Source organism: Melanerpes formicivorus, unplaced genomic scaffold, assembly GCF_026170545.1.
Source record: "Melanerpes formicivorus ecotype bairdi unplaced genomic scaffold, bMelFor1.0.p_v2 SCAF_99, whole genome shotgun sequence".
Taxonomy (NCBI): Eukaryota; Metazoa; Chordata; class Aves; order Piciformes; family Picidae; genus Melanerpes; species Melanerpes formicivorus.
Window position 1 is genome coordinate 382531 of NW_027142451.1, and position 23208 is coordinate 405738.

The following is a 23208-nucleotide window of genomic DNA, read 5'->3' on the forward strand; positions in this document are numbered from 1 at the left end:
TAGTAGTCATGAGGTCTGTGGTAACAGGTTGGACTTGATGATCTTTGAGGTCTCTTCCAACCTTATTGATTCTATGATTCTCTCTGGAGAGCCTGCTCCAGTGCTCTGTTGCCCTCACTGTAAAGAAGTTTTCTCTTGTGTTGAGGTGAAACCTTCTATGCTCAAGCTTGTATCCATTGTTTCTTGGCTTACTCTTGCACACACCTATGTGTTCTGTTTACTAACATGAAAACAACAAATCAGATTATCTTAATGCATGCTCTAAAAGAAGTTAGATTTTGCAGTGAAAAAATACAAATGCTCCATTTAAGCCTTTCCTTTTGATTGTGGTTTCATGGTTTTGTTCTGACTATACAAAACAGATTTCAAACAGAGCTTTTAGGATGTTCCAGGCTTCCAGTCAGGATGGTTTTGGCCCTACTGAAAGAGATGCTTTTCAAAATTGAATGTTGATAAAGCCAACACACCTCTCCCCAGTTCAAGAGAGAGACCTGCTGAAAAGAATCCAAGGGAGAGCCATGAGGATGATGAGGGGACTTGAGCATCTCCCCTGTGAAGAGAGACTGAGAGCCCTGGGGTTATTTAGTCTGGAGAAGAGGAGGCTAAGAGGGATCTGATCAATGTCTATCAATATCTGAGGGGTGGGTGTCAAGTGGAGGGGGCCAAGCTCTTTTGGGTGGTGCACAGTAATAAGCCAAGGACCAGTGGATACAAACTTGAACATGAGCTCAACATGAGGAGAAACTTCTTTACAGTGAGGGTGCTGGAGCCCTGGAGCAGGCTGCCCAGAGAGGCTGTGGAGTCTCCTTTGGAGAATTTCAAACCCCACCTGGATGCATTGCTGTGCAGACTACCCTGGGCAATGCTGCGCTGACAGGGGGGTTGGACTGGATGATATCCGGAGGTCCCTTCCAACCTCTGATGTACTGTGATTCTCTGATACTGTGATAACCATAATTCCTGGTGGTAAAATGTTCCACCTGAAAATGTTCAGTAGATTTAATGACCTGTCCAAAAAAAAAGATATAAAATAGCAGAGTATCATGTCTGTCAGGAGTGTTCCTAAATGTGGGAAGTAAATTCTGGAGATCTAAATTAATGTCTAGAAATTGTACCAGGAACATTTTTGTTTCTTCTACTTCTTCTTCTTGTGTTAGGTGTCAAAAATTGGTATGTTGTATTGCACAAAGGAGTACGTGGTAGGTAGGTTGTTCATGAGGAAAGCACCTGGTAAGGAGTATTGGTTTCATTTATAAGCAATATGGCAGATGGCTATTACTAAAAAGATTAATAACTTTATTTTTAATATGGAGAATTGCCTGATCACCCATGATCTTTAATATCTTCATTGATGATCTGGATGAGGGCATTGAGTCCATCATGCGCAAATTTGCAGATGACACCAAGCTGGGGGCAGGAGTTGATCTGCTGGAGGGTAGAGAGGCTCTGCAGAGGGACCTCGAGAGGCTGGACAGATGGACAGAGTCCAAGGGCAGGAGATTGAACACATCCAAGTGCCAGGTTCTGCACATTGGCCACAACAACCCCATGCAGTGCTACAGGCTGGGGTCAGAGTGGCTGGAGAGCAGCCAGGCAGAGAGGGACCTGGGGGTACTGGTTGATAGCATCTGAACATGAGCCTGCAGTGTGCCCAGGCAGCCAAGAGGGCCAATGGCATCCTGACCTGCATTAAGAACAGTGTGGCCAGCAGGAGCAGGGAGGTCATTCTGCCCCTGTACACTGCACTGGTTAGGCCAGACCTTGAGTCCTGTGTCCAGTTCTGGGCCCCTCAGTTTAGGAAGGATGTTGACTTGCTGGGATGAGTCCAGAGAAGGGCAACAAAGTTGTTGAGAGGCTTGGAACACAGCCCTGTGAGGAGAGGCTGAGGGAGCTGGGGTTGCTCAGCCTGGAGAAGAGGAGGCTCAGGGGAGACCTTCTTGCTCTCTACAACTACCTTAAAGGAGGTTGTAGCCAGGTGGGGGTTGGTCTCTTCTCCCAGGAAACCAGCACCAGAACAAGAGGACACAGTCTCAAGCTGTGCCAGGGGAGCTTTAGGCTGGATGTTAGGAAGAAATTCTACACAGAGAGAGTGATTGCCCATTGGAATGTGCTGCCCAGGGAGGTGGTGGAGTCACCATCACTGGAGGTGTTCAGGAGGAGACTTGATGGGGTTGCTTGTTGCATGATTTAGTTGATTAGATCTTGAAGGTCTCTTCCAACCTGGTTTATTCTGTTCTATTCTGTTCTATTCAATAGGTTGGATGTAGGGTTAGAATGTACATTTACAGTATTTGGGCAAATATAACAATTTGAACCGTGAGGAATATCAGGAGGAGGTAACCCTGGGAGCAAAATAGCTCTCGACCACACGGAGGAGACTTGACAAGAACTGTTAAGCCAAAGAGGCAATGCATTAATCACTCACAGCTGGCTCCACCCACGTGGGAGTGCTGCTGCTGCTTTGTGTTGCTGTTGAGGCTTTGGGGTGCTCTCATGCACCAGGCATGGCAGGTTGCTGGCAGGTTGCTGGCAGGAAGGCCATGCAGACCTGGGGCTGCTCTGGCTTCAGTGGATGACAGGCTGGTTACAACACTTAATGTGACAGGCTTTGTCCTGGGGAAACTGAGGCATGGGGAAGCAAGGCTTGGCTCTGGCTCTGGTTCATGGCTTCTCTAGCTTGCAGTGTATGGGCTTGTGGCTTTATCCCAGGCTCTGGACCATGCTCTTGAGGAGAGACAACTCAAAGCAACTTCAAGGAAGATAGGTTCAGGCAAGGCAAGGCAAGATGACTAGAGATCAGCAAGATCTCTAGTCAAGAGAGGCAAGAGATCAGCCTGCATATAAATCTTGCCCCATATTCAATTGGGTGAACAGGGCAACTGAAGCCACCCCACAGTTACCTAATGAGAAGGGACTCTGCCAGGCTGTGGCCATAGAAGGCAGCCACAGAGCCTGGTCAGGCAGGAGCAGTGCCAGCACAGGTGCCCTTACCCCAGATACAGGGTTGTTTACCAGACACACATGGTCCTGTCCCCTTTGTTCCTTTTCCCACGCTACTCTGACTTCTGAAGGAAGGAGGGGAAGGTGGGGACCATGTCTAGACACATCAGGGTCTGTCTGGGTTTGTGCTGGGGCTGGTTTGGCCCTGCCATGACAGCACCTTGAGCTAGAAGGCACAGTGCAAAGCTGTGGGTGGAAGGAAAGGCAGAACATTTATTTCTCCCTTGTTAATATTGTTCATTAATATGATTTGCAGAAGGGCTGCACTTTTTTGTTTAGTTTTGGTTTGGTTTTTTTCCTCCTGGGAGATGAATAATGCCAGTGAGAATGACTTTGTGAATCCTGGTTTCTGGGACAGGCGTCTTGTTCTCAGGAAGTGACCAGGGGCACATCAGCATCAGTTATTTTGGGGGCCTATGCTGAGCCCATCACTGCCTGTGATGCTTGTGGACCTTTGTTTTCTGCATGAGTCTGGCTGTGCAGGCACAAAGGAGCTGATTCCTTTTCCCATTCTACCAACCTCCTGTTCCATTTAATGTGTGCTGTTTTTTCTCTCTGAGTCCTGTTGGTGGTCACATACATTAGCTAGCTCAACAAAAGAAACCTTTAATGTATAGAAAAAGACTTTTCATCTTCACTGTAAATTTACATCTAAGGAAATTCTGGGCCACTCAGTTTAGGAATGATGTTGGCCTGGATCAGCAATAGTGTGGCCAGCAGGAGCAGGGAGGTCATTCTGCCCCTGTACACTGCACTGGTTAGGCCACACCTTGAGTCCTGTGTCCAGCTCTGGGCCCCTCCATTTAAGAAAGATGTTGAGTTGCTGGAACGTGTCCAGAGAAGGGCAACAAGGCTGGGGAGGGGTTTGGAGCACAGCCCTGTGAGGAGAGGCTGAGGGAGCTAGGGGTGTTTAGCCTGGAGAAGAGGAGGCTCAGGGGAGAGCTCATTGCTGTCTACAACTACCTGAAGGGAGGCTGTAGCCAGGTGGAGGTTGGTCTCTTCTTCCAGGCAACAGTGACAGAAGGAGAGGACACAGTCTCAAGCTGCGCCAGGGGAGGTTTAGGCTGGATGTGAGGAAGAAATTCTTCACAGAAAGAGAGATTGGCCCCTGGAATGTGCTGCCCAGGGAGGTGGTGGGGTCACCATCCCTGGAAATGTTTAAAAAGAGACTGGATGAGGCCCTTAGTGCCATGGTTTAGTTGATTAGATGGTGTTGGGTGATAGGTTGAACTCCGTGATCTCTGAGGTCTTTTCCAGCCTGGTTAACTCTGTGATTCTGTACTCTGTACCTTGCAGCTAATTTTCGAAGCGTTATCAATATATACCTGACAGAGTTTTTTAGCAACATTTTTCTTGTTGCTTTAGTCTATTAACATGTGTCTCCTTCCCTTTAATTACAGTCAGGGAGGCCATGGCACCTATCAAGTTTAACAGATGGGGTCTGCCTGAGATAGATCCGGAGACAATGCAAACGAGCGAGCCCTGGGTGTTTGCAGGTGGCGACATCGGAGGGCTTGCGAACACCACCGTGGAGTCAGTAAATGATGGCAAACAAGCTTCCTGGCACATGCACAGATACATACAGGTGAGTATTTTTATAAATTATTATTATTATTATTATTATTTTATTTTTGTAAAGCATTTTTCTGCTTCCCACTCCTAGATATTTTAGTGAATGACCTCGTCGTGGTTTAGATTAAAGGTACAAGCTTTTGGAAAACCGGCAGCCAGGTTATCTCATTTGATTGGAACATTACACACTCACTGAATCACCCAGAATTGTCAGGGTTGGAAGGGACCTCAAGGATGATCCAGTTCCAACCCCCCTGCCATGGACAGGGACACCTCACACTACAGCAGGTGGCTCACAGCCACATCCAGCCTGGCCTTCAAAACCTCCAGGGATGAGGCTTCCACCACCTCCCTGGGCAACCTGTGCCAGTGTCTGACTGGTAAAAAACTTCTTTCTAAAGTCTAATCTAAATCTCTCCTCCTCTAGTTTGTATCCATTCTCCCCATTCCTATCACGCCCTGACACCCTAAAAAGCCTCTCCCCAGTTTTCTTGTAGCCCCCTGCAGATACTGGAAGGTCTCCTTGCAGCCTTCTCCTTGCCAGACTGAACAGTCCCAGCTCCCTCAGTCTGTCTCCACAGCAGAGGTGCTCCAGCCCTCTGCTCATCCTTATGGCCCTTATCTGGACATATTCCAGCACCTCCAGATCCTTCCTGTAATAGAGGCTCCAGAACTGGAAACAGTGATCCAGGTGGAGTCTCACCAGAGTGGAGTAAAGAGGAGGAATCACTTCCCTTGCCCTGCTGACCTCACTTCTCTTGATGAAGCCTAGGATCTGGTTGGCTCTCCAGGCTGTAATGCACACTGGTGGCTCATGTTGAACTTCTCATCCACCAGCAGCCCCAAGGCCTTTTCTTCAGGGCTGCTCTCAAGCCAGTCCCTGCCCAGCCTGTATTGGTGTCTGGGATTGCCCTGACCCAGATGTGGGACCTTGCACTTGGTCTTGTTGAACTTCATGAGGGTGGCTTGGGCTCACCTCTGCATCTTGACCAGGTCTCTCTGGATGGATCCCTTCCCTCCAGTCTGTCAGCAGCACCACACAGCTTGGTGTCCTCAGCAAATCTGCTGAGGGAGCCTCATGCCACTGTCCATGTCACCAACAAAGATGTTAAACAAGCCTGGTCCCAGTCCTGATCCCTGAGGGACTCCACTTGTCACTGGCCTCCACTTGGACATGGACACATTGACAGCCACCCTTTGGGTGTGGCTGTCATGCCACTTTTTTAACTACTGAGTTGTCCATCTACCAAGCCCATATCTTACCATCCTGGAGAGTAGGATTTCATGCAGGACAGTGTCAAAGGCTTTGCTCAGGTCCAGATAAATGACATTGGTTGTTCTCCTCTTGTCTATTAATGTGACCTTGTCATAGAAGGCCACCAGGTTTGTCAGGAAGGATTTGCCCTTGGTGAAGCTGTGCTGATTGTGCCAAATTGCCTCTTCATTATTCTTCTGCCTCAGCAGTGCCTCCAGGAGGATCTGCTCCATGGTCTTACCAGGCACAGACTGGTTCAACTTGGATCACACACTTGAGTTTGGGTAGCTGAACCCAGCTTTCTTACATTATCTTAGCACTAAAAACAACATTTTCTTGACACCAGCTCTGAATTCCACCCAGGGGAATAAAGTGTCCCTGCATAGTATGCAGTGCAAGTGGAAGTCTTAATTGGGTGACTGGGGTTGGTATTAAAAATGCAATGTCCCATTAGTGCCTGCAGTAAAATCTAAATACTGAAATTGTCATTACCTGAGGAAGCCATTTGCAGTGTATTAACAGTTTACAGAGCACTCAGATTCTCTTACTCTGGAAGCAAAGTTTGCTCTGAAGAGGCTGATAAACTGGACATGGAGAGTCTGATGGAAAATAAACACTGAATGCAGAGGGGAAAATAAAGCAAAGGAGAATTTAACTGGTGTCCTGCTTTAGTGCCACAAGCTACTCCAGAGCAGAGGACAGAAAGGTATTCTGCTCCTTTTGGGGAGTAGAGAAAAAAAGGCTGCACAACAAGACTGGAAGTTTACATGGAGATTCTATTTACAAAAGTACATACAGAAGGCATTCAGGTAGGGTGAATCCATTCACAGATGAGGCTGAGTCTACCAAGCCTAAATCTGCCAGAACCCTCCACCCCTCCCAGCCTCAGCAAGCCCAAGAGTAGGACACAAAGGCATCCCTCCCAGCTCATCAGGTTTCACCTCACAGCTCAAAATTCCCCTTGCCAGCCAAAAGCCATCCCCCCACACACAAACCATGAGATAAAGAGGTGCCAGAGCTCTTCCCGAGGGAGAGAGAAGAGAGGAGAAGACAAAGATATCAGCTCGACACTGCCTTAAATAGTGTGACACCAGAAATCAAGACTAGAATAACATGTACAATATCCTGGGATGGCCAGGTCCCTCCCTTAGGACTCTGTGTTCTTGGAAGACTTTGTCATTGTGGTCTTCTTAAAGGTACCTGAACCTCAAGCCTGAATAGTATGAGTTTAAAAGGTGCAAACTTAAGAAGCCTGGTAACTGCTTGTTCCCTTTTAGTGGTGGGTTAAAATTACCCTGCAACTAATTTGGAGAAAACTTCCCCCAGAATAAAATTACCAGACTAGCTCAGTGGGATGGGAGCAAATGAAGCTCAGTTTACAAGCAAAACAAAAATCTAGAAACATGAAATGCAATGAATATGTGCAAGATATACAATATTTAGAACAACACAAGACTCACAGAATCATAGAATCAATAAGGTTGGAAAAGACCTCAAAGATCATCAAGCCCAACCTGTCACCACAGACCTCATGACTCCTAAACCGTGGCACTAAGTGCCACGTCCAATCCCCTCTTGAACACCTCCAGTGATGGTGACTCCACCACCTCCCTGGGCAGCACATTCCAATCGCCAACAACTCTCTCTGTGAAGAACTTTTTCCTCACCTTGAGCCTAAACTTCCCCTGGTGCAGCTTGAGACTAAATCAGGGGGGTCTACCAGTAGCTTCCCCCTCTTGATCCTCTTCCCCCTCCCTGGACAAGGGAAAGAGAAAGAGAAGAGCAGAGAGCAGCTTGTTAGTACTTAGCCACAACAAGAACGCAGCCAAGGTCAGCAACAGGCAAGCAAAAGCCACCAGCTGGTATCAGCTACAGAAAAGAAGCCAAAAAGAGAAAGAGTTAGTTTACACAGCTACCTGAATAGAATAGAATAGAATAGAATAGAATAGAATAGAATAGAATAGAATAGAATAGACCAGGTTGGAAGAGACCTTCAAGATCATCACGTCCAACCCATCAACCAATCCAACCCACCTAAACAACTAACCCATGGCACCAAGCACCCCATCAAGTCTCCTCCTGAACACCTCCAATGATGGTGACTCCACCACCTCCCCAGGCAGCCCATTCCAATGGGCAATCACTCTCTTTGTACAGAATTTCTTCCTAGCATCCAGCCTAAACCTCCCCTGGCACAGCCTGAGACTGTGTTATGTTAGTTATCAGATCAATGGGATTATTTAAACCTTATCATTCTTTTCCCTTTACATCCAATGGTAGCTTATTTACATTCTACCACTTTCTGCTCAAAGCCTGTGGAAAATTTCCTAGGCACCAGCCTAAAACTGCCACACCTTTCGATGCTCATTGCCTGCTGTTGACTGAGCACCGCTGTCCAAATGTTTGTGTTAAAAGAGCACAAAGTCTAGAGGAGCTGCAGAGGAACCTTCAGAGACAGGAGACACAGCCTGTGTCTGGCAAACCAGCTGACAGAAACTGTCTCCATAGTTCAAGGAACTTTTCAGAAACACGATACATGATTCATTCTCCCACAAAAAGAGAGCTGAACAACTGAAGTTGGGACTGTAACAGCTCGATATCTTTCTCCCCCATCCATCTGCTCAAAGACTCTCTGATTGCATGTTTGTGTAATTTCATGCTGTTGGGGTCTGATTTTGCTTCCTAAAAATACTCTGGCTGAAGCTTTTTGTTAGTATCTGTGCATATTTTTTCTCACTTGTTCTAAAGCACTGCTTGTGTCGTGCCTTCTTAGACCCTATGAAAATGCTGAGTGTGAAACATCTTTAATCCCTGACCTGCTTGCTTCATTTCTTAGTGCACAGTGAATTTGAGTAACTGTGATGGGAGGGAGAGAGGCATCTCTCCACCTTTCTGCCTCCTTCCTCTTCAACCTCTAGAAATATATCACTTAAAAATCCTCCTTTATGGTGTTGCTTCCTCCTCAAAGCTTGCCTTTCCCCCCTTTCTTCCTTTCTGTCTTTCTTTCTTCCTGCTTTTTTCTTCCTTTATTTTTTCCCCTTCCCCTTCTGGAATGTATTTAGTACTTGTGGATAGTCATGGCTTGAGAATTGGAATTTTCTATCAAGAAGGCTTGTGATATTAGAACGTTTCTGTTCCCCTTTGCAGGTCTCAAGGCAGCTTATTCAACCTTACAGTCTCACCAGGAAGCTAATGGGAAAGCCTTACAGCTATCTTCTCAGGGAAGTTTCCAAATGTCAAGTGTCACCTTTCCAGCTGTTAGATGAATGGGTTGCCTAGGGGCATTTATTTGGCTGTGCAGCCCTTGTTAAATCTGGTTGCTTTGGTGCAGAGTGCTGGAAGGTGGCATTTTTCTTCACCAGTCTCTGGACCTGGTGGAAATGCTAGTGAGTAGAGGACAGAATGTCTTTGAAAGAAGTTGTTTAGAGAAGGATTGTGTTACCCTGATGTTTATAGGGGTAGGTGTGCCTATGTGTGTATGCCTTTGTGCTCATGTGTGTGTACACTCTCAATTCACAGCCCTGGGTTCTGGAAGCTTCCAATATTAAATGAAAACAACCCTACTGTTACACACTAACTTATTACTTTATCACTTTCTAAGGCAAGTAACTTTCTCATGCCTGAATTGAGCACCCATTAAATTGAGATAAATGTATTGACACCATCTATCCATGGGTGGTTTAGTTACAGGAACAGGTAACCATTTCCAACTGTATATTAACACCAGGATCTCAAAATAAGGCAGTCAGCCTCTGTCAAAATGAAGCTAAGCCATAAGATGCCTCAACCAAACCAAGACCATGTCAGAGACTGGAACTTCAAGCCACCGTCCTGACTATTTGTAGAACGCACTGTTTGAACAGCAGGCTGCTTGTATCCCAACCTACTCCAGGCAAAAGGCTAAGCAAACAGATGGGCCTCTTATGTGCCCTGAAATTCCAGTCACTGCAAGCTCTGGCACATGGTCAAGTGAAGCATGAGATCCAGACTCATGGACTCTCCAGAAGAAATGCCTTATGTTCAGAACTGGGAGTTATTTACAGAAGCTTCTTGGCTGCTCTTATGCTGGAAACTTTCCATCATTAGTTGCCTAAGTATCTCCTGCCTCTTAATATATTCCTCCTGCTATATGAAGCATAGGTTCATCTCAGAAATCATTGCCTGCAGCTGTGTGAGGCTGGTTTCAAAACACACAGAATCACAGAATCACAGAATGGTCTGGCTTGGAAGGGACCTCCAACGGTCATCCAGTCACAGTATCACAGCATCACAGGATCGCCAAGGTTGGAAGAGACCTCGAGGATCATCGAGTCCAACCTGTCACCACTGACCCAAACCCCTCTGCAGTCAGCAGGGACATCCTCATCTAGGTCAGGTTGTCCAGAGCCCTGTCCGTCCTCACCTTCAATATCTCCAAGGGATCAGACCCCAACCACCTCCCTGGGCAGCCTGTGCCAGTGTTCCACTACCCTGTGGTGCAGAACCTGTTCCTAACATCCAATCTCAATCTGCTCTGCTCTACTTTGAAGCCATTGCCCCTGGTCCTGTCACTGCAGGCTTTTGCTATGTCTCTCTGCAGCTTTCCTGTAGCCCCCCTTCAGGTACTGACAGGCTGCTATTAGTTCTCCCCAGAGCCTCCCCTTTTCCAGGCTGAATAACCCCATCTCCCAGCAAGACCATGACCATGACTAGTCAAAGCCCAAATCATGCAACTATCTACTTTTATTTTTAGAGGTCAACTTTTTTTTTGTTATTCCATGAATGACATAAACATTTCTGTTCAATGATCATGGTCATTTACTTATTTAGTTTGGGGATTGCAATGACAGTCTCAAGCTGCACCAGGGGAGGTTTAGGCTGGAGGTGAGGAGAAAGTTCTTCCCAGAGAGAGTTGTTAGCCATTGGAATGTGCTGCTCAGGGAGGTGGTGGAGTCACCATCCCCGGAGGTGTTCAAGAGGGGATTGGACGTGGCACTTGGTGCCATGGTCTAGTCATGAGGTCTGTGGTGACAGGTTGGACTTGATGATCTTTGAGGTCTCCCAACCTTGGTGATACTGTGATGACCCTCACCTTTGTCCAACAGTGACTTTAGGCTCTTGTACAGAAGCAGTGTAGGCTGAGGTTCTCTTCTATGCCTCACTTACCATTCTTTTATTTTTGAACAGTGAATGGGGTTTCATAATAGTTTTGGTTTTTTTCCAAGTATTCCAGTTATTACAGGGCTAACTTACAATTTTCTATGCCTGTCTTGAAAGTAAAGATAGCTCTCTCATCTTCCTGGACCACGTTACAGCATCACAGTATAACTAAGGTTGGAAGAGACCTCGAGGATCATCAAGTCCAACCTGTCACCACAGAACTCATGACTAAACCATGGCACCAAGTGCCACATCCAATCCCCTCTTGAACACCTCCAGGGACAGTGACTCCACCACCTCCCTGGGCAGCACATTCCACTAGCTAACAACTCTCTCTGAGAAGAGCTTTCTCCTCACCTCCAGCCTAAACTTCCCCTGGCACAGCTTCAGACTGTATCCTCTTGTTCTGGTGCTGGTTGCCTGGGAGAAGAGACCAACCCCTTCCAGGCTACAATCACCTTTCAGGTAGTTGTAGAGGGCAATGAGGTCACCCCTGAGCCTCCTCTTCTCCAGGCTAAACACCCCCATCTTCCTCAGCCTCTCCTCACAGGGCTGTGCTCAAGGCCTATCCCCAGCCTTGTTGCCCTTCTCTGGACACGTTCAAGTGTCTCAATGTCCTTCTTAAACTGAGGGGCCCAGAACTGGACACAGTACTCAAGGTGTGGCCTAACCAGTGCTGAGCACAGGGCACAATGACTTCCCTGCTCCTGCTGGCCACACTGTTCCCGATGCAGGCCAGGGTGCCATTGGCCCTCCTGGCCACCTGGGCACACTGCTGGCTCATGTTCAGGCAGCTGTTGATCAGCCACGTTGCTGTGGTTAAGAATTTTCTCCATCCAAAGAGAATGAATATCACAAACTGTTTCAGGCCTACAGACTGGCTCAGCCCAGTAGTCCAGGCTCTCCTCCTTTTGCTTCTAGGCATATCCTGGTTAGGGTGAGGTAAGGCCACTGTGATAAGGATTTTTTACCAGCCTGCTCAAGCAGCCAAAACAAATTGCCATGTCTGGAGCGCTGAATACCTGAAGTGTTGTTAGCTCAGCTGGTTGGCATCAAATTTGAGTCAGAAAGGGCCACACTTTTTGTCCTCTATTTTTACCAAAGCAAAGGAAGAGTTATTATAAATAAACCCTTGCCTGCAGGCTTTCTTTTCCATTTTGCTTGTGCGGTGTCAGGGAAATCCTTCATTATAAAGATGATTTTACTTTCAGGAAGCTATAAAACATTTTTGTTTGCCAAAAGTTTTGCTGTGCTGAAAACAACAGAATCATGGCTTAGTGAATTTGTTTCTTTTAAAAGCTGACAGAAAAAAAAAATAGAAAAGGCCAAAATAAAAGAAATAGAGCAAAAAGGGAAGAGATAGGAAGGAGGGAAATAAATCTGTGAGGCTGTATAGCCACTTGATACTGAATGCTTAGCTTCATTCTGCCTCTGTGGTTTTAAATGTTCGGCTTATTCCATTGAAACCCTTTAAAATCCTTCCTCTGCCACCTCCACCTCTGTCATCTCATCATTAACAGAATCACAGAATTGTTAGGGTTGGAAGGGATCTCAAGGATCATCCAGTTCCAACCTCCCTGCCATGGGCAGGGACCCCTCACACTACAGCAGGTTGCTCACAGCCACATCCAGCCTGGCCTTAAAAACCTCCAGGTCTGAGGCTTCCACTGATCATCCTTATGGACCTTCTCTGGACATCTTAAAAACCATTAGGTCCGTCTTGTGGTGCTTGAGTGCACCCAGCTTGACTTGTTTGTGGTCTTGTTCTTTGGAAGAGAGTTTGGCAGGAAGAATACAGCGTTGAGAATTGGTTTGCAAATTGGCTTACAACCAGCTTGAGCAATAGCATGCAAAAGGCAAGGCCTATTTTTTGCAGGATGAACCAGATTTATCTGGTTCCAAAGTCTCACTGCTCTGGTGGATTTTCCTTTCCTTTTCTTCCCCTTCCCCTTCCCCTTCCCCTTTCCTTTATGCAAAGAGACAATTACCACCGTGGATCTGGGGGATGTTTCACTGATCCCTGAAGGTCTTGATCCACTGTGGGGAAGCTTAAAGCAGCAAAGGCTGAGATGTTGGAGTGGATGAGGCCTTGCTGCGTTGATGGGTGTGGAAGCTTCAAACTCTCCCTCTTGCCTCTTGGGTTTTGTACCTTTCCCAGTCCTACAGGCAGTCACACTGCCCCATTCAGTTGAACACATCTGGCTGGTGTCAGCACCGGTCCCACGGGTGGTTTACCTGTGCCAGTCCTGGTCTCATGGTAACATTCCTGAGAGCAGAACTTGTGGCCTTGTCTGGTTTTCAGCTGCTGTTGTCACAGAGCTTGTGGTAACGGTGTGAACACACCTTGGGAAACTGCTGTGTCAGTCACCTTTTGAGAGTCCTGTCCCTGAGAAGGTTCACAAAGACTTGTCCCAGTGATTCCCAGCATCAGCTGTATCAGCATGGAGTTTGTGGTCTTGTAGATAAGAGATCCCTCTGAGACAATGGTGTGAAGGGAAATGTGAGGATGTGAGTCCTGTTTGCAGTGGCATCCAGAGTCAGCACAGAGCTTGTGGTCCTCTGGGACAAGACTGTGAGACATTTTGGGAAGGAAAACAACGTGGAGGCAATTAGAGGGAGACAAACTTCTTACACTGAGCAATCCACAGACTGAAATACATTCAAAGAGAACATTTGAACAGCTTTGGATAGCAAATGAATGAACAAAAAACTGCTTGCAAGCTGGAAAAATCAGTTTGTTATTCACATGTGCACATTAAGTAGAACTGGCCAAAAAAAAAACCCCAAACCTTTCCAGGTTCTAAGTGCTGGGTTCTACACATTGTCCACAACAACCCCATGCAGTGCTACAGGCTGGGCACAGAGCAGCTGGAGAGTGGCCAGGCAGAAAGGGCCCTGGGGGTACTGGTTGACAGCAGCTGAGCACGAGCCAGCAGTGTGCCTAGTTGGCCAAGAAGGCCAATGGCATCCTGGCCTGCATCAGGAATAGTGTGGCCAACAGGAGCAGGGAAATCATTGTGCCCCTGAACTCTGCACTGGTTAGGCCACACCTTGAGTACTGTGTCCAGTTCTGGGCCCCCCCATTTAAAAAAGATATTGAGATGCTGGAATGTGTCCAGAGAAGGGCAACAAAGCTGGGGAGGGGTCTGGAGCACAGCCCTGTGAGGAGAGGCTGAGGAATCTGGGGTTGTTTAGCCTGGAGAAGAGGAGGCTCAGGGGAGACCTTATTGCTGTCTACAACTGCCTGAAGGGAGGTTATAGCCAGGAGGCGGTTGGTCTCTTCTCCCAGGCAACCAACACCAGAACAAGGGGACACAGTCTGAAGCTGTGCCAGGGGAGGTTTAGGCTGAATGTTTAGGAGGAAATTCTTTATAGAGAGAACGACTGCCCTTTGGCATGGGCTGCCCAGGGAGGTGGTGGAGTCACCATCACTGGAGATGTTTAGGAGGAGACTGGATGGGGTGCTTGCTGCCATGGTTTAGTTGATTAGCTCCAGGAGCTGCTGGATGAGCAAGCAGCTCCTGGAGGATTTAAGGGGGAAGAGGAGGCTGTATCACCTTTGGAAGGAGGGGAAGGCTTCTCGAGGTATGCTCAAGGAAGCTGTTAGATTATGTAGGAATAAAATTAGGGAGGCTAAGGCCCAGCTGGAACTGAAGCTGGCCACCTCAGTCAAAGATAATAAAAAGCATTTTTATAAATATATTAACAATAAGAAGAAGGGCAGGAAGAACCTGAACTCCCTAGTGGACCTGGAGGGGAACACAGTTACTGAGGATGAGGATAAAGCTGAGGTCCTGAACACCTTCTTTGCCTCAATTTTTAACAGCAAGGCAGGAGTTCAGGATGAGTGGTCTCTGGAGCTGGGCGTTGGGGTCGGGGAGCAGAGTAATACCCTGGAAATCCATGAGGAGTTAGTTCGGGACCTGCTGAGCCACTTGGATATCCACAAGTCCATGGGACCAGATGGGATCCATCCTAGGGTGCTGAGAGAGCTGGCTGATGTGCTAGCTAGGCCACTCTCCATCATTTTCCTCCAGTCCTGGCTCACTGGTGAGGTCCCAGATGACTGGAAACTGGCCAACGTGGTCCCCATCCACAAGAAGGGTCGGATGGAGGAACCTGGAAACTACAGGCCGGTCAGCCTGACCTCAGTGCCAGGGAAAGTGATGGAGCAGATTATCCTGGCGGCAATAAATGCGCACCTGAAGGATGGCCAAGGGCTCAGGTCCAGCCAACATGGATTCAGGAAGGGCAGATCCTGCCTCTCCAACCTGATCTCTTTCTATGATCAGGTGACCCGCCTGGTGGATGTGGGGAGGCCTGTGGATGTGGTCTACCTAGACTTCAGCAAGGCCTTTGACACCGTCCCCCACAGCAAACTGCTGACTAAGCTGTCAGCCCGTGGCTTGGACCACTACACTCTGTGCTGGGTTAGGAACTGGCTGGAGGGCCGGGCCCAGAGAGTGGTCGTGAACGGTGCCGCATCCAGCTGGAGGCCAGTCACCAGTGGTGTCCCCCAGGGATCAGTGCTGGGCCCTGTCCTCTTCAACATATTCGTTGATGATCTGGGTGAAGGGGTAGAGTCAGTCATCAGCAAGTTTGCAGATGACACAAAGTTAGGGGCAGATGTTAGTCAATTAGAGGGTAGAAAGGCTCTGCAGAGGGACCTCGACCGACTGGACAGATGGGCAGAGTCCAATGGGATGGCTTTCAACAAGTCCAAGTGCCGAGTGCTGCACTTTGGCTACGCCAATCCCATGCAGAGCTACAGGCTGGGGTCGGAGTGGCTGGAGAGCTACCAAACAGAGAGGGACCTGGGTGTGCTGATCGACAGCCACCTGAATATGAGCCAGCAGTGTGCTCAGGTGGCCAGGAGGGCCAATAGCATCCTGGCCTGCATTAGGAATAGTGTGGCCAGCAGGAGCAGGGAGGTCATAGTGCCCCTGTACTCTCCTTTGGTTAGGCCGCACCTTGAGTACTGTGTCCAGTTCTGGGCTCCTCAGTTTAAGAAGGACATTGAAACACTTGAGCATGTCCAGAGAAGGGCAACAAGGCTGGTGAGAGGCCTTGAACACAAGCCCTATGAGGAGAGGCTGAGGGAGCTGGGATTGTTTAGCCTGGAGAAGAGGAGGCTCAGGGGTGACCTTATTGCCCTCTTCAACTACCTGAAAGGTGGTTGTAGCCAGGAGGGAGTTGGCCTCTTCTCCCAGGCAACCAGCACCAGAACAAGGGGACACAGTCTCAAGCTGCGCCAGGGGAGGTTCAGACTCGAGGTGAGGAGGAAGTTCTTCACCGAGCGAGTCATTCGTCATTGGAACGGGTTGCCCAGGGAGGTGGTGGAGTCATCGACCCTGGAGGCGTTCAAGGGGAGATTGGACGTGGCACTTGGTGCCATGGTCTAGTCATGGGGTCTGTGGTGTCAGGTTGGACTCGATGATCCTCGAGGTCCTTTCCAACCTAAGTGATACTGTGATACTGTGATAGATGGTGTTGGGTAATAGGTTGGACGTGATGATCTTGAAGGTCTCTTCCAACCTGGTCTATTCTATTCTATTCTATTCTATTTACATTGAAAGCTTTTCATTGACTCTCAAGAGGAAACACCATCTTTAACATGAAAATAAAGGTGATTGTGGCATCACAGCCATATCTATAATGTACTTTGATCCCAAATCAGAGTCTGATTTTTTGTGATTTTTAAGTTATTCATATGATTACAATTAAATATTAAAGCAATAATAATAGTTTTGCACATATTAACATATATCCCATAGAATAGAATAGAATGGAATGGAATGGAATGGAATGGAATAGAATAGAATAGAATAGAATAGAATAGAATAGAATAGAATAGAATAGAATAGAATAGAATAGAATAGAATAGAATAGAATAGAATAGAATGATGTAGGGCTTCTCTCTGTGTTAGAAATTCCTGCTTTATTTCTTAGTGATTTTATTGTCAGCTATCTGAATGAGCAAAGATTTTAATTCACAGAATCACAGAATTGTCAGGGTTGGAAGGGACCTCAAGGATGCTCCAGTTCCAAGCTCCCTGCCATGGACAGGGACACCTCACACTACAGCAGGTTGCTCACTGCCACATCCAGCCTGGCCTCCAAAAACTCCAGGGATGAGGCTTCCACCACCTCCCTGGGCAACCTCTTCCAGCGTCTCACCACCCTGATAGGGAAGAACTTCTTCTTAACGCCTAATCTAAATCACCCTCCTCTAGCTTGGATCCATCCCCCCTAGTCCTATAATGATACCTGACACCCTATAAAGTTCCTCACCAGACTGGGGAGAATGCAGCAAATGGGTGGTTTCAGGTTAGATGTTAGGAAGACATTCTAATCTGATCTAATGTGAGCCCATGGCAGGGGGGTTGGAACTAGATGATCCTTGAGGTCCCTTCCAACTCTGATAATTCTATGATTCTGTATATGAATTATTCTCTTTTCAGTGTTAATAATAACTTGCATTTAAAAGAATCCACAAGAATGTCTGTGATTTTTGTGATTTTTGTTGTTTTTTTCTTTCACAGTCCTTGCATGGTGTTGAAGTTCCTGCTGTTCCAGAGCTACCACTCTTCTATACTCCCATTGATTTAGTAGACATCAGTGTAGAAATGGCTGGCCTGAAGTTTCCCAATCCTTTTGGCCTTGCCAGTGCTACCCCTGCTACTAGCTCTTCCATGATCCGAAGAGCATTTGAAGCTGGATGGGGCTTTGCTGTCACAAAAACCTTCTCCCTGGATAAGGTGAGGAAACATTTTAGGATCTATTTTGCATGCAACCATTTCTTTGCACTTCTGAAGATGCTGACTCTTTGGGGAATGGCACTCTGGAATCCAGCTAACATAAAAGATGCCAGGGAAGTGTATGGTGGTACATTGTGGAGGTCAGCCAGTCTGGGGTGGGGGGTCCAACAATGCAGTGTAAAGGTGGTTTCTGCTGGCTGACTTTCTCCCCTTATTCCACAACCTTGCCATATTAGCAGTCCTTTTATAATATGCTGCAGTACAAATGTTTCCTGTGAGGGATCAGAATGCAAAGGGAATGAGTAACAGCTTCATCACACAACTCAAGGAAGGCAGCTTCTGTTCCAGGGCCTGCCAAGATAAGGCATTGAAATGAAGTTGCAGTTGCAATGTGAGGATGTGGGTGTAAGCTTGAAGCTGGGTGGGTAGTGGAAGAGAAAGGTGGAGGCAACATGAACCAAGCCAATGAAAGGAAGAGTAGTTCTGCTTAAAGTTTGTAGTTGTTGTGTTTTAAGCTTTTCCTGGAGTCCAAAAGCCCAAATGGAACAGATTGAGGTTGCCTCCCTTCTCCCTTTACCCAGGTAGGAAAAACCAAATTAGGCAGGAGAAAAGAGAGGTAAAATTATGAAATAAACAGTCTTGAATCAATTTGGAAGTAATAAAAGGTAAGTTCAATAAAATATAAAAGGCATTTGAGTAAAAGGAAGGTTACAAAGGTATAAGGAGAAATGGTGAATAAAAATATATACAAAGCCAGGCCCAGCTGGGAAAGGATTCTCTGGATGCAAGATGGATTCTCTTTAGATGCAGTCCTTAGGGATCTGGAGCAGCATGGAACAGACCCCACCACATGGCTAACAGCAAACAGCAGCAGGGTGTCAGGAAGGCAAGGGCAGGAGAAGAGTGAAGCAGAAAATGGATCCCATAAAAAGGGTGTGGTCAGGAAGTGGGAGAGGAATAGACTTTGACCTGGGGACCCCTCTCCCTGGGGAAGAAGCCAAGTCTCTCTGCCCACCTGGGTCAGGTTTCTTTGTCCACCTGGGGCTAGGTGTAACCTACCACTGTAATGCAGTGACATTAACCTTCAGTAACACTTAGTGGAAAGGGATGGAGATAGATCTAAGTCTTTAAGGTTATGGCACTGAAAATGAAGCATTTTGTGCGGATTTAAAGTGTGCAGCTACATTCAAAATGGCATAATTACACTGAGGAAAAAGGTTTGGCAGTGAAAGGAAGCAACAGTTTTGATAAATCTGCTGCAGATAAAATAAGCAGGATGTGGACTGGGATGTAGACATAGTTTGACTTGTGGAACGAGGCAGAAGATGAGAGGTAAGTCTCTGGACAAAGGCCTGAGTATCGGTGTGAAACGATTCACAATGTGCAGTGGCATGTGTTGTCAACCAGTGACAAATGGCAGCGAGGGCTGAAGACAATGTTCAAGATGGATTTGGAAACAGGCTGGGATGTAAAAGTGTGTGGAGACATGGAGATTGTAGCAGAAGAGAAAAGGTAGGTTTGTGCAAGTGAACTGTAGAGGATGGACCTCTAATAGGAGGAAAGTCTGTGAACAGTATATACAGATCACAGAATCACAGAATCACAGAATCACCAAGGTTGGAAGAGACCTCAAAGATCATTGAGTCCAGCCTGTCACCACAGACCTCATGACTAAACCATGGCACCAAGTGCCACGTCCAATCCCCTCTTGAACACTTCCAGGGACGGTGACTCCACCACCTCCCTGGGTAGCACATTCCAATGGCTAACAACTCTCTCAGTGAAGAACTTTCTCCTCACTTGCAGCCTAAACTTCCCCTGGCACAGCTTGAGACTGTGTCCTCTTGTTCTGGTGCTGGTTGCTTGAGAGAAGAGACCAACTCCCTCCTAGCTACAGCCACCCTTCACGTAGTTAGTATCATAGTATCATAGTATCAGTCAGGGTTGGAAGGGACCACAAGGATCATCTAGTTCCAACCTCCCTTCCATGGGCAGGGACACCCCACACTAGATCAGCCTGGCCAGAGCCTTGTCCAGCCTGGTCTTAAACACCTCCAGGGACAGAGCCTCAACCACCTCCCAGGACAACCCATTCCAGGGCTTCACCACTCTCATGGTGAAGAACTTCCTCCTCACATCCAGTCTGAATCTCCCCACCTCCAGCTTCATTCCATAAGGTCTCCCAGACTAGCTTCTGCTGTCACACCCTGGAGTAGCCTTAAGGAAGTTAAGTATTCCTCTGGATTTCAATGGAGATTCCAATCTGCTTTTCAGGACATAAATATAATTCAAGTGTGTACATGACATACTGTCAGCTGCAATTGTTCAGTGGCTAGGTTGAAGGCCACTCATAGAATTAACTGAGATTTATTTGTTTATTTATCTATCATTTAGTTTATCACTGGTGTGTTGGCAGTCCTGCCAGACCGCACAGTGGTTGCTGTGTATCTCAAGAGCTAAACAGACCCTGGCCGAGTTCCAGCTTGGTGGGAGCTCAGAAGGAGAGACATGCATGTTGTAGGAAGTGATGTTGGTACTACACTGAGCAGCAGACTTGTGAGTCATTCCTCAAGTGGTGACTGAAAACTGTTCTACTGGATGCCGTGCTCTGGAGGTGTGACTTGGGTTGGAGATCTTTCAAGTGAGAGGATTTCTAAAAGCAAAAAGTATCTTCAGTAGTTATGATTTTTGAAATACATATGTATATGTATTTGTTGCAGTCAGATGCAAAATATATATAATAGAACATATAATACTATGCAGGTAGTGTTTATTTTAAAGAGAACAAGTTCAGAAAAGAGCATTGGATGAATTCTAGTCACAGAATCACTGAATCACCAAGGTTGGAAGAGACCTCAAAGATTATCGAGTGACTGTTTCTAGCTAAACTGTCTTCTAAGCTTAAGTAGGAGGCAGTAGTCTTTTTCTAGCATCTGGACTCTTGAATCAGGTGTGCAGCAGCACTGTGTCCCCTCCAAGTCCTACCTTATTTTGCTGCTACTGTATTCATCCCAGTAGGTGCTAAGTCTTCCCACAGGTGCCAAGTCATAGTATTTTATGACATGGTTTGAGGTGCTTGGCTGTGAGCTGCTGCAGAAGTACAATGCTCTTCATTTATAATAGCAGCATGGTAATTAATGCTACAAAAGGAAATATTTCACATGGGAAGCAGAGCTCAATAAGGTTCTCATGTGAACAATGAGTGCTATACAAAGACTGCTCTGACTGACCCAATACTAGAATGAGGAGGTGGCAAAGAGTTTGGAATACCATAGGTTGGTGTAATATGCTGACTTTTTTTTAACAGAACCATAAAAACACCCCCACCACCAAAAAGCCCTATAGAACAAAACCAAACCACAACCACCACCCCCTCCCTAAACCCTTAGCTTCTGATTATGTAGACAGAAATCTTGTGCAGCGCACTGTTCAGCACAAAGCAGGATGTTCTGTCAGACTGTGGTACCTATGGAAACAGACCTTTCAGGCAGAGCTGTCCTGCCCATCTAGCCATGGCTAACTCTGTACCAGGACAAGGAACAAAGATTTCCTGACCTAAGGGGACTGAGTGCACCCTCAGCAAGTTTGCTGATGATACAAAACTGAGAGGGTGTGGGAGGGGTGGGGTGGCTGACACCCCTCAGGCTGTGCTGCCATCCAGTGAGATCTGGACAGGCTGAGAGCTGGGTGCAGGCACACCTCATGAAGTTCAATAAGGACAAGTGCAGGGTCCTGCAACTGGGGCAGAACAACAGCAGGCATCAGGACAGGTTAGGGGCTGCCCTGATGGAGAGCAGCTCCATGGAAAAAGACATTGAAGTGTTGATGGACAGCAACTTCTGCATGGGACAGCAATATGCCCTTGTGGCCAAGAGAGCCAATGGGATCCTGGGGTGCAGCAAGAAAAGTGTGGCCAGCAGGGCTAGGGAGGTTCTTCTCCCCTCTGCTCTGCCCTCCTGAGACCACACCTGCAATGCTGTGCCCAGTTTGGGGCTCCCCAGTTCCAGAGAGACAGGGATCTGCTGGAGAGAATCCAAGGGAGAGCCACGAGGATGATTAAGAGAGATTGAGAGCCCTGGGGCTGTTTAGTCTGGAGAATAGAAGGCTGAGAGGGGATCTGATCAATGTCTATCGATATCTGAGGGGTGGGTGTCAAGTGGAGGGGGCCAAGCTCTTTTGGGTGGCGTGCAGTACTAAGACAAGGAACAGCAGGTAGAAGCTTGAACATAGATGGTTTCAGCACAACATGAGGTGAAACTTCCTTACAGTGAGGTTGATGCAGCCCTGGAGCAGGCTGCCCAGAGAGGTTGTGGAGTCTCCTTCTCTGGAGACTTTTAAAACCAACCTGGATGCATTCCTGTGCAGACTACCCTGGGTCATCCTGCTCTGGCAGGAGCTTGGACTGGACGATCTCTTGAGGTCCCTTCCCTTGAGGTCCCTTCCAACCTCTAATGTTCTGTGATTTTGTGATTCTGTAAGCCTTCAGGTTCAGAGAGAGGAGGCAGAACTCCCAACACTACAGTTCCCAAGAGAGAACAGCTTTTGGGAGGAAGGGAGCCTGCTAAACCCAGGTTTTGGCAGCCAAAGCTCTCCCCCACTTCAGCCTTGATTATATGTGCTACAAGGAGGATTCTGTGTTCACCCCTCTTTTCTCCTCATTTCATCTGTCCTGGTTAGGTGTAATTTGTGGGCTTCCTTCTGGTGTGCAATAGTCAAAGGCCAAGTGTAAACTGCCTGTGTGGCAGTGGGGAGGGTAGCAGCGGGAGAAATGCTCTTTTCCACAGCCGATTACTGATCTCACCACTGTGTTCAGACACTGAGAAGGAAACCAGTGGCTTCCCTGCTGACCATGGGCATGGTAGCAAAAAAAGTGACTTATGCAGACTGAATTTGAGTGGTACACAGCTGGTGAAAAGCATATGGAATCTAACCACAGATTTCCATGCATTAACTTGTGTGTGATGGAGAAAAGCAGGCTAACTCTTGGGAGACAGAGATCCAAATAGAGAGATAAAAAGGACTCAAGCTGGAGAGCTGTGATTCTTGTAAGACAGAGGATTCATTTTATATCAATTTCATTTCCTTTTCCCTCTTTTACTACCTAGCTACCAGGTAGGAGGAGTGGGTTGAAAAGAACCTGGCCCCACGTGGGCAAAGAAACCTGGCCCCCTCCCAGGGGAAGGGGTCCCCAGGTTGAAGTTTATTCCACTCCCACTTCCTGCCTACAACCTTATCTAAGAGTGGGTGATTTCCTGTCTTGCTCTCTCCTGCCCTGGGCTCTCTGACACCCTGCTGCAGTTGCTGTAAGCTGTTAACCTTGCGGTTGAGCCTGCTCCATGTGGTCCCAGACACCTGAGGGACTGCATCCAAAGAGAATCCATCCTACATCCAGAGAATCCTTTGCCAGCTGTGTCTGGTTTTGTGTACATTTTATTTATCCCTTTCCCTTATACCTTTGTAACCTTCCTTTTACTTAAATGCCTT

General features: G+C 47.3%; 1 protein-coding gene across 2 annotated transcripts in view; it reads left to right on the plus strand.

Annotated features, from left to right (window-relative positions):
- The window catches only part of DPYD (dihydropyrimidine dehydrogenase), a 609010-nt gene that overhangs the window by 283229 nt on the left and 302573 nt on the right, over nucleotides 1-23208 (plus strand). For both annotated transcript variants that reach the window (XM_068166235.1, XM_068166236.1), the window contains 2 exons: nucleotides 4401-4585; nucleotides 17509-17724. In XM_068166235.1, the coding sequence (XP_068022336.1) occupies nucleotides 4401-4585; nucleotides 17509-17724 (401 nt within the window). The remainder of the gene's footprint in view (nucleotides 1-4400; nucleotides 4586-17508; nucleotides 17725-23208) is intronic.